Consider the following 11145-nt stretch of genomic DNA (forward strand, 5'->3'; position numbering starts at 1 on the left):
TCCAGTCAGAAACCCAAACCTAAGATTTTTAGCCAGGGAATGATCAAAGCAATGGAACTAATTTTGAAAAAATTACTTCATTAATAACCAGAATTTCTTAGGCAGTGTCAAACACTATACAAGAATGAACTTTTTATCAGGAAAAGGTCTTCCAAAAAGGAATATTAACTGACAACTAAGTGCACAACACAAAATCACAAAGCCGTTTTTAGATAGACTTGTGCTAGAAAATGCATCCATACAGTCAAGAGGAGATTATGGAAGTCTCCCAGCATGAGATTAGGCCTATGCACTTCTACAACAAATTGTTGAACCAAGGAAAAACAAACCAAACCCAAGTGCCCTTACACTTTCTATTTTTGTATTATTTAAGTATGCTTCAGAGAGTACAAAGATTACAGCAGTGTTTCATTAAATAGCAATTCCACTATAGAGCCACAGACCTTCTGAGCTGAAAATCGAGTCCAACATTGTTACATCATCTTTACTGCTGAAAACTTTCCAACCCAAACCACCCCTGAGCTAAAGGAATCGACTTGGCATTGTTGAATCATGTTTAGTGCTGAAAATTTCCCCCTATGATCTTATCTTTGACCCTCGTAGGATTGGCCCGAGGTAGATTCCCAGTATTTTTGGAACCATCCCTGCAACTACGCCTTGAGGAGGCTGAATCCCAGGCATGGTACTAGGAGCAAGCACACCTTGCGTTGGTGGAAGAGGGTTGTGAAGATGAGACATCTGGACTCATTCAAGAAAGTGCTGCTGACCTCCAATGAAAGGTGGGGCAATACAAAATTGCACTCCTTGGAGCCCACCTTCTACAATGGGAAACAAGTACCAGCTCTACAAATTGAAAAATCATGTCCAATCTAGGAAAAAGAGGACAAAAAGTGTGGGAAAATTGCATAGCAAACACTCTCTAGATAAGATATGATCAAACAAACCACACTCATGTAAACAAAAAAGCGCACCACAGTGTTCTGGCTGTTGAACTTGCTGAGAAGCTTCCTGGGCAGGCTGCATCGTTGGCCCCTGCATCATGCTTTGCTTAATCAAGTCTACTTCAAATCAAATTTAGAGGATACAACTTACTGTACATACAATCCAAAAACTTCAATGTGAGCTCCTTCACACGAATATTCACATACTCTTTAGCCAGTGTGTCCCGTTAATGTGAGGTGAGTGCCTTCAATAGAATTGGATATTAAGCAACAAGGCATGCATAGAAGAATTCCCCTTCAGTCTCCTTTTCCTTCAACATCAACTTCAGCTGCCAACCTCACCTTCCCTTTATAGGCTATCAATTGTGTAGATCTAATAATCTAGAAATATGTGCAATTTCATATCATTTTGAAGTGTAATATTTGTGGACATTCAAAGACCGTGCCCATATTTGAGGTACTAACTGACATCCTTTGAAAAGTTACCCCATTCCAAAAACCTGCCATGAAATGCCTGCTTGCTTGCAAGACCGTTTATTGAGATCCAACACCATTTATCGTAAATAGCAAAAAATAAAGCAGGAGAAATAAGTGAAAAGAGCAAAACAGAAGGTATGTAGTTGCTAGCTCAGAAGATATGACATGAAGATGTCAACTTCAGAAAATCCAATCAAAAACCCAAACCTGAGTTTTTTAGCCGGGAATGATCAAAGCAGTGGAACTACTTTTGAAAACATTACTTCATTAATAACCAAAATTTCTTAGGCAGTGTCAAACACTATACAAGAATGAACTTTTTATCAGGAAAAGCTCTTCCAAAAAGGAATATTAACTGACAACTAAGTGCACAACACAAAATCACAAAGCCGTTTTTAGATAGACTTGTGCTAGAAAATGCATCCATGCAGTCAAGAGGAGATTATCAAAGTCTTGCAGCGTGAGAATAGGCCTATGCACTTCTACAACAAATTGTTGAACCAAGGAAAAACAAACCAAACCCAAACTTTCTATTTTTGTATTTGTTTAAGTATGCTTCAGAGTGTACAAAGATTACAGTAGTGTTTCATTGAATAGCAATTCCACTACAGAGCCACAGACCATCTGAGCTGAAAATCGAGTCCAGCATTGTTACATCATCTTTACTGCTGAAAACTTTCCAACCCAAACCACCCTTGAGCTAAAGGAGTCGACTTGGCATTGTTGAATCATGTTTAGTGCTGAAAATTTCCCCCTATGATCTTATCTTTGACCCTCATAGGATTGGCCCCAGGTAGCTTCCTAGCATTTTTGGAACCATCCCTGCAACTACACCTTGAGGAGGCTGAATCCCAATCATGGTACTAGGAGCAAGCACACCTTGGGTTGGTGGAAGAGGGTTGTGAAGATGAGACATCTGGACTTGTTCAAGAAAGTGCTGCTGACCTCCAATGAAAGGTGGGGCAATACAAAATTGCATTCCTTGGAGCCCACCTCCTACAATGGGAAACAAGTATAAGCTGTACAAATGGACAAATCATGTCCAATCTAGGAAAAAGAGGAAGGACAAAAAGTGTGGGAAAATTGCATAGCAAACCCTCTCTAGATAAGATATGATCAAACAAACCACACTCATGTAAACAAAAAAGCGCACCACAGTGTTCTGGCTGTTGAACTTGCTGAGAAGCTTCCTGGGCAGGCTGCATCGTTGGCCTCTGCATAATGCTTTGCTTAATATCAAGTCTACTGCAGATCAAATTTAGACGTCAACAAGTCCTAAAAATGCAGCCAATCCACCGAAAGCCAACAATGCCCCAAATTCTCTTAATGTTATGTTGTCATTAGTTTTTTCAATAAAGTCAATGTACCTGAGGAAAAGGTCGAATATGAACAACCTGCCCGGGCTGACCAAACATCATTTGTTGTGAATACTGCAAGCAAGAAGAGTGCATTCATTTTTCCTAGGATCCTTGAAACTAGCAAGACTATAATTTATTATTGCAGCCAAATAGGTCTGAGAATTTATAGGTTAGTCTTACCAGTTGACCATTGGGATGCACGTACATTGGCGTTGACTGAACAGCTGGAGCCTGGGAGGTATATCTGATAGGTTGTTGTGAGCCAAATGAATGCCCTAGCAGCTAGCTGCCCCCACATGAAATGCACACTAGAATTCATAAATGCAACGTATAGCTGAGAGTGTTGAGCTCTTCTTTTATCGTGTTGGGAGCATCTGCATAAGCAGGTAAAAATCAAGTCATGAAACCTACCGGCTGTCGTACTTAAGGAGCCAGTTTCAAGGTACTCTGCCTCATTAAGCCATGTGGCATGATTTCCACAACTCGGTATGGACCCATACCATGATATTTCAACTTATGTTTCATATTCCTCACGCTTATAATAACACAAGGTCTCCTTCTTTTAGGTCCTTATTCAAAATGACCCCTTGCGATGCCCGAATGGGATTTGTCCAACAGCTTTGCAAATTCGTTCTCACAGACACAACAGTGTATTATACCGTCGTTCCCCATTCGATAAAGTTGGGCGACTATCAGTTGGTATGGTGTTGCATCCTTAATGCTTTTTCTGGCCCAATCCTTGTTGAGGGCCTTGTTTTGGGGGAACCCATTGGCCAAAAAGTGTTCAATCTCTAAGGCCCATTTTGGAATAAGATCTACAAGGAATAGCGGGGTATCTGGAAGAACAAAATACACTCCAATCGGCGGTTCTCCATCGGGAATAAGGGACATGTGGTTAGCCATAAAGTGGGTGCGACCCTTGTGTACATCTATAGTGAAATCAAACTCTAGAAGAATAAGCATGTGAGTTGGATACTGGCAATGGGTGGCACACCAGCTCCTAAGACCTTAGGCGCATATGTCCCTGTTGGTTGCAAGAAGGGAGTTGCAGTTTAGGCTGCTGCAACTGCCATGGAGTTATATGGAGTGACCTTTGTGGCCAGCTCGCCCGGTAGTTGTAACAGAGGGTTCACACCAACACCTACTGGCATCACCTACGTTGGTGGTGTGCACCAACTGTCAAAGTTCAATGGGTTCTTATCATAGCAAAGAACATTTAAAGGTTAAAACATAAATAAATCATCGTAACTTTAGCAAATAAAGAATATTGCTCCTCTGCAAATACTGCAAATCAGCATAAGTTACAAGACCCACATCGAGGGCTATAAAAATTAATACAGTTCACCCAACCAAACAATAAAACGAGTGAGGGATTCTTTGCAAAGAAAATGTCACCTACTGGCATCACCTACATTGGTTATGCACCAACTGTCAAACTTCAATGGGTTCTTACCATAGCAAAGAACATTTAAAGGTTAAAACATAAATAAATCATCGTAACTTTAGCAATCTCGTCTGCAAATACTGTAAATCAGCATACAGTTACAAGACCCACATCGAGGGCTATAAAAATATAATACAGTTCACCGAACCAAAACATAAAACGAGTGAGGGACTCTGTGCAAAGAAAATGTCGAATATGAACAACCTGCCCAGGCTGACCAAACATCGTTTGTTGTGAATACTGCAAGCAAGAAAGAATGTGTTCATTATTCCTCGGATCTTTGAAACTAGCAAGATAGGAATTTAATATTGCAGCCAAATAGGTCAGAGAATTTACAGGTTAGTCTTACCAGTTGACTATTACGTTGGCGTTGATTGAACAAGAGGAGCCTGGGAGGTATATCTGATAGGTTGTTGTGAGCCAAATGAATGCCCTACCAACTGCCCCCACATGAAATGCACACTAGAATTCATAAATGCAGCGTATAGCTGAGAGTATAGAGCTCTGCATCTGCATAAGAAGGTAAAAATCAAGTCATGAAACTTACAGGCTGTTGTAATTGAGGAGCCACTTTCAAGGTAGTCTGCCCTAGCAATGTGGGTGGCACACTAGCTCTTGAGACCTCAGGCACATATGTCCCTGTTGGTTGCAAGAAGGGAGTTGCACTTGAGGCTGCCATGTAGTCATATGGTATTGGCATCGCCTGCATTGGTGCTATGCACCAACTGAAGTTCAATGGGTTCTTACCATAGCAAAGAACATTTAAAGGTTAAAAAACATCGTAGCTGTAGCAAATAAAGAATAGTGCTCCTCTGCAAATACTATAAATCAACATACAGGTACATGACCCACATCGAGGGCTATAAAAATGAAATGCAATCCATCCAACCAAAAAAGAAAACGAGTGAGGGAGTCTCTAAAGGAAAAGGCGCTCTTATCTTATAGTAGTTGCTTGAACAGCAACTCTTCTAATAAGCCTAGGTACCTTAACCACATGCTTGGTTCGGCCGCCAACTATCACATGCTGGAGCCTCTTCCTGTGGGTACTAGCCAAGCTATCAGCTGCTGCAACCTTCCCATATATAGCTGCTGCACTGTGGTCCTGTATATCTTGTCCAGATTCAAGCAATTTTTTGAACATGTATCACAATAGAATCTCGAACTAAGTAGCTTTGCCACGATAAAAACACCTGAGTTCATAGACAAAGTCCACTCAGTTAGAATGTTCCCAGCCCACTTAGGCTGTAACTACAAAGGGACTAGACTGGTCCAGGACATCTGGCTTATAAACAATATCATCATCAAGCTCCACATAATACCAATAGAAAGACAACTTTTCCATCGGGCAATGCAAGAAAGTGAATTCTTACATTGTTTGAATAGGTTAACCATAAAACCTAACAGCATTAGTTTTGTTTTAGATTTCCGTAGATGTGAACCCAAAATAACAGCATCTCTGAACTATCCAAATCAGGTTGATCTCTATGTGAGGAACCCAGGGATTCACAGTTTTCGTACAGCCGAAATATCTGGCTACTCCAGCTATCTGTCTCACTCTGCCGGGTAACGTGCCTATCCATATGAACCACTCTAGGGAAGTGCTTAAATTTGTCGTGCAGATTGAGCTTCATTGTGGCATTTTAGGCTTCATATGACTCACTTATTTTGGACGTGCAATAACTTTGAAGCCTGAGCCTCTATCCTCATAGCTTCAGGAGTAGGCCAAAAATATAATGTGTATCCCTAACTAATGCATATTTTGTAAAATGCATAGTAGAGGAGGGGACTAAGAAATGGAAAAGTGCATGTTTTGAAGCCTAAAAACTTTTTTGGAACTTCACGGAAATTTTTATGAGAAGAGCATGGGGAAGGTAGACCTGGAGATAATGGGGCTGCCACATGGGCAACACATGAGCTGTCATGTGGACAGCACAAGAGACCTTGTGCAGGAGAGATGGCAAGGGATAAACCGCTCGAGAAAAAACATCCACCGACTATGAACTATACCTGCAATGGCCACCTCATCAACTATGTGCACAAGCAAGTGCACTTGAGTTGTCATAATGCTCGAGGGAAAGTGCTTCTCAAGCAAGCATATGGCTTTGATGGATTCCACCCTAGCCTTCTCGATGCTCGACATAGAGATCTCTTTTTGAGATATCCACCTATTTCACATGCCCATGTAAGATATATTTATAATCAGTCTACAGATTATTCAGTTTAAATTGAAGAAAATGCAATCAATGCGATTTGATAGTAAGCACACCTCACAATACCACTGATCTTGAATATAGCATTTCTAACATCTTCTTATAAGCACCCTTTTATTATAATTGGGAGGATGAACTATCAAAGCAACAAAGAAGTCATGTTAATAATATAGCATAATCATAATTACACTAATGCATCATGATTATCGGTACACTAATCCTACAGCTTAGAATACCTGTAAGACCTTGTGCCAATCATGGGACTTGAGTCCACCAAGCTTATTGTCCTTTGAAAATGCTCCTTTCAAGCAACGCATGTACCCTGTGGGTGTTTGAAAAGAGGCAATGTCCGCCTTGACCGCCACTGCCTCCTCTCTCGTGGAGAGCATTCATGTTGCTTTTGGGAGGACAACTTTTTCCAAAGCACACACTTGGGGCCACAAACGAGACATCCTATTCATAGCACGCAAGTCTTCTCACACTCCTCTCAAGTCTTTGGAACCAACTAAGTGTGCCCAAATAGTAGCCCCCACATTCTTGAAGATATGCATGGGATCCAAGAGATGATTGATTTGTAACTCACCCCAATAAGGAAGCTCGTGAAAGATCGATAGCCTCTTCATACCACGAGGACGTTCCTCTCCATTCGCCCTCCAAGCCTGAATCCAGTCACTTGCCTTCAAATATGGTGGTGGTGGATCAAGCTGGCCTCCACGCGTGAGATGGTTCAGCAGAAGGTATCGAGCATGACCTTCATAAACATTTTCCTTCATATATTTGGAGTATCGTGCAAGTGATTTTAAACTCGGTCCACAAACAGGACAAGCATGGTACCCACTTGTAACAAGTCCTGCACGCGTGCATGAATGTGTTAGTATAAGACATGTGTGTGAAAGAGAGTCATAAAAGCATAATCCTATATTATACATGTAAAGACACAACCTCGTACCTGCGCACTCTCCATATCTTGGGTAGTCATGCATGGTCCACATCAAGATACCCCTGACCAAAATATCATTGGTATGTCTAGGAGCTCTGGAAATATCAAAGACCCTCACTCCTTTCCATAAGATCTGTAACTCCTCTATCAAAGGTGCCATGTGCACATCCATATTTTTGACCTGGGACTTCCTTGGCACAAGTAGTGCAAGCATGAGGTGTCCCTTATTTATTGTTAGCCATGGAGGGATATAGTAATTCACCAAGACTATGGGCCATGTCGACCAAGATGTCGAGCGTAAGCCGAAAGGATTCACGCCGTCCATGGCGAGCCCAAGATGTAAGCTGCATGGCTCCCTCACAAAGTCCGGCCATTGATTGTTTATGTGCTTCCAAGCTCCACAATCTGCAGGAATCCTCAGTGTATCATCAGTGGACCGATGACATGCATGCCAAGTCATCAACTCCACTATGGATTTGCATCGGAACATGTGCTGTATTCTTGCAATGATGGGAAAGTGTCTCAAGACCTTTACCAGTATCTGCTCACCCTCCTACAAGTCATCTCTATATCATTGTTCCCCACACTTTGAACAACTAGCCAAATCTTCATGCTCGACGATGAAAGAGAATACAATCATTATGGCAAGCATGGATGGTATCATAATCCATACCCACCGTTGTTAGCATCTTCTTCGCTTTATCTCTTGATGCGAGCATGGTATTTGGTGCAGGCAACATCTTTTGGAGCAACCTATCACACTTCAAACATACATAGGCTTTGAATAATGATGATTCTCACCTCTCTTTTCCCCTTTTCTTTCCCTTTTTCCCTCTTTCAAAGCAACAAAGAAGTCATGTCAATAATATAACATAATCATAATTACACTAACGCATCACGATTATCGCTACACTAATCCTATAGCTTAGAATACCTGTAAGACATTGAGCAAGCTTAGAATCCTACAGCCTGACATTGAGCAAGCATTTACAGGCTCATACATTCTTTGAATTAGAGTGATAGAAGTATGTATCTGCTTGCTCAATGGTAGGCTATTGAAGCTTCATGTGGAGAAAAAGAGAGAAGAAAAGAGAGGAGAAAAGAGAGGAGAAAAAAGAGAGAAAAAGAGAGGAGAAAAAGGAGAAAAAAGACAGAAAAAGAGAGGAGATAAGAAAGAAAAAGAGAGAAAGTGAAAAGAGAAAAAGTGGGAATAAAAGAGAGAAAAAGAGAGGAGAAAAGAGAGGAAAATAGAGGAAAAGAGAAGAGAAAAAAGAGAGAAAAAGAGAGGAGATAAGAGAGAAAAAGAGAGGAGAAAAGAGACGAAAAGAGAGGATAAAAGAGAGAAGGATAAAAGAGAGTCACAATTCTACAGCTTAGAATACCTGTAAGACATTGAGCAAGCTTAGAATCCTACAGCATGACATTGAGCAAGCATTTATAGACTCATGCGTTCTTTGAATTAGAGTGACAGAAGCCTGACCTACAGCTTAGAATACCTGTAAGACATTGAGCAAGCTTAGAATCCTGCAGCCTAACATTGAGCAAGCATTTACAGACTCATGCATTCTTTGAATTAGAGTGACAAAAGTCTGTATCTACTTGCTCAATGGTAGGCTATTAAAGCTTCAAGTGGGGAAAAAGAGAGAAGGAAAGAGAGGAGAAAAGAGAGGAAAAGAGAGGAAAAAAAAGAGAGAAAAAGAGAGGAGAAAAAGGAGAAAAGAGAGGAGAAAAAAGACAGAAAAAGAGACGAGGTAAGAGAGAAAGTGAAACTTAGAGAAAAAGTGGGGATAAAAGAGAGAAAAAGTGAGGAGAAAAGAGAGGAAAATAGAGGAAAAGAGAGGTGACAAAAGAGAGAAAAAGAGAGGAGATAAGAGAGAAAAAGAGAGAAGAAAAGAGACGAAAAGAGAGGATAAAAGAGAGAAGGATAAAAGAGAGTCACAATTCTATGGCTTAGAATACCTATAAGACATTGAGCAAGCTTAGAATCCTACAGCCTGACATTGAGCAAGCATTTACAGACTCATGCATTCTTTGAATTAGAGTGACAGAAGCCTGACCTACAGCTTAGAATACCTGTAAGACATTGAGCAAGCTTAGAAACCTACAGCCTGACATTGAGCAAGCATTTACAAACTCATGCATTCTTTGAATTAGAGTGACAGAAGTTTGTATCTGCTTGCTCAATGGTAAGCTATTGAAGCTTCACGTACGGAAAAAGAGAGAAGGAAAGAGAGGAGAAAAGAAAGGAGAAAAGAGAGGAAAAGAGAGGAGAAAAAAGAGAGAAAAAGAGAGGAGAAAAAGGAGAAAAGAGAGGAGAAAAAAGACAGAAAAAGAGAGGAGATAAGAGAGAAAAAGTGAAAAGAGAAAAAGTGGGTATAAAAGAGAGAAAAAGAGAAGAGAAAAGAGAGGAAAATAGAGGAAAAGAGAGTTGAAAAAAGAGAGAAAAAGAGAGGAGATAAGAGAGAAAAAGAGAGGAGAAAAGAGACAAAAAGAGAGGATAAAAGAGAGAAGGATAAAAGAGAGTCACAATTCGAACATACATAGGCTTCGAATAATGATGATTCTCAAACATACATGATGATTCTCAAAACAAACAATATCCAAATAATGAGTCAAATTAATGCGGAAGCTAACCTCATTAAGGCCGAGACACTTGTATCTGACCACCCATACTTTGCTTGCAGATTCAAGATTGAGAGACAAGCCCGTAGTTTAGACATCCGAGTACCCTCGTACAACTGTGTTGATTGCAACTCTCACATATTGACCTCAGACTCTGACATCACGTGTACATGTGATGTAGTGCTCCTAAAAATAGAATCCATCATGTCTACCATATCCTCGTCATCATCTGGCACATCCGAAAGTGTGAAGGTATATGCGCACCCTCGCCACCCTCCTCATCCTATCTCAAGATTTCGTGTAAATATAAGAACTTATCTCAAGGTTTCGTGTCATGATGGTATCCAATATTAATTATGAACTCAAATAGCATTGACTTACCGATGATCCATCACCACATGCAACACTAACGGTGAGTACTGGTTCAGGCTCCTCTCCATACATCTACAAGTGGCGCATGACAATATGACGTTGATGTCGTACTTCTCGCTTGCAATGAGTGCAATGACAATATAACCTCTCCGTAAGCTACTCTACACTCTCGGGCATTGGCACATAATCTGACGAGCTTCTACTCATCCCTTCCATCTACACACTTCCAAAATCACAACATGAGCTGTAAGGAAATCTATTAAGATCAAAAAATAGCCACCCATGAGCTCCTTTTCTCTCTTTTAACAATAGGTGCCATGAACTGTCGCTATATAGCGATGCTTTGCCCTGTTCCTGTCGCTATATAGCGACGCTAGGGACTTAAACCCAAAACCCAGTGCAACATCGTCTTTCACATCTCTATTGTGGGAAAAGCAAAAATCTCTTCTCCCACCTTATAATCTATGACCTCGCTTTCCTCCTCTGTATTCCCCACTCCTCACCCCTACCCAGCCCCTCTCCCAACACTTGTGCTCCCTCTCCACCCTTCTCCCTCTCTACTTGTGTGAAAGAAGTTTTTTATGAAGGTGGGTCTCTTTAAGCAATGTCTTTAAGCAATGTAGGTTCATTTTTTATGAGATTTCGTTTTGTGAGTGTTGAATCATGTTTCTCCTTGTATTGTTAAGGCTATGTGCTACTTTTCATGCTTGATTTTCAGAGGTTAAGGACAAAAAACGAGATTTGGTGAAAGAAAGAAGACTCAACTCTTTTCTTTTTGGTA

The 11145-nt window shown here is 40.8% G+C and overlaps 2 protein-coding genes across 6 annotated transcripts; both read right to left on the reverse strand.

Annotated features, from left to right (window-relative positions):
- Window positions 1–269: 269 nt before the first annotated feature.
- Window positions 270–3222, reverse strand: LOC147883880 (uncharacterized). Of its 5 annotated transcripts, none has more exons than XM_087398881.1 (4): window positions 2957–3222; window positions 2813–2848; window positions 972–1032; window positions 270–818 (listed from the first exon to the last, which is right to left on the reverse strand). In XM_087398881.1, exons 1-4 carry the CDS (start codon window positions 2981–2983, stop codon window positions 745–747), a joined length of 198 nt encoding a protein of 65 aa, XP_087255007.1. In that variant the 5' UTR covers window positions 2984–3222; the 3' UTR covers window positions 270–744. The 5 variants fall into 5 exon arrangements, with proteins under 5 accessions (XP_087255007.1, XP_087255005.1, XP_087255004.1 ...); XM_087398879.1 differs by having other exon boundaries at window positions 2786–2848; XM_087398878.1 differs by lacking the exon at window positions 270–818 and adding an exon at window positions 840–869 and having other exon boundaries at window positions 2786–2848.
- Window positions 3223–4579: 1357 nt separating this feature from the next.
- Window positions 4580–5695, reverse strand: LOC147883881 (uncharacterized). The gene is made up of 4 exons (XM_087398889.1): window positions 5591–5695; window positions 5206–5410; window positions 4768–4923; window positions 4580–4660 (listed from the first exon to the last, which is right to left on the reverse strand). Exons 2-4 carry the CDS (start codon window positions 5359–5361, stop codon window positions 4580–4582), a joined length of 393 nt encoding a protein of 130 aa, XP_087255015.1. The 5' UTR covers window positions 5362–5410; window positions 5591–5695.
- Window positions 5696–11145: the final 5450 nt, after the last annotated feature.

The sequence above is a fragment of the Dipteris shenzhenensis genome, chromosome 27 (genome assembly GCF_047967505.1).
Source record: "Dipteris shenzhenensis isolate YYH24624 ecotype China chromosome 27, Dip_SZ_1.0, whole genome shotgun sequence".
Taxonomy (NCBI): Eukaryota; Viridiplantae; Streptophyta; class Polypodiopsida; order Gleicheniales; family Dipteridaceae; genus Dipteris; species Dipteris shenzhenensis.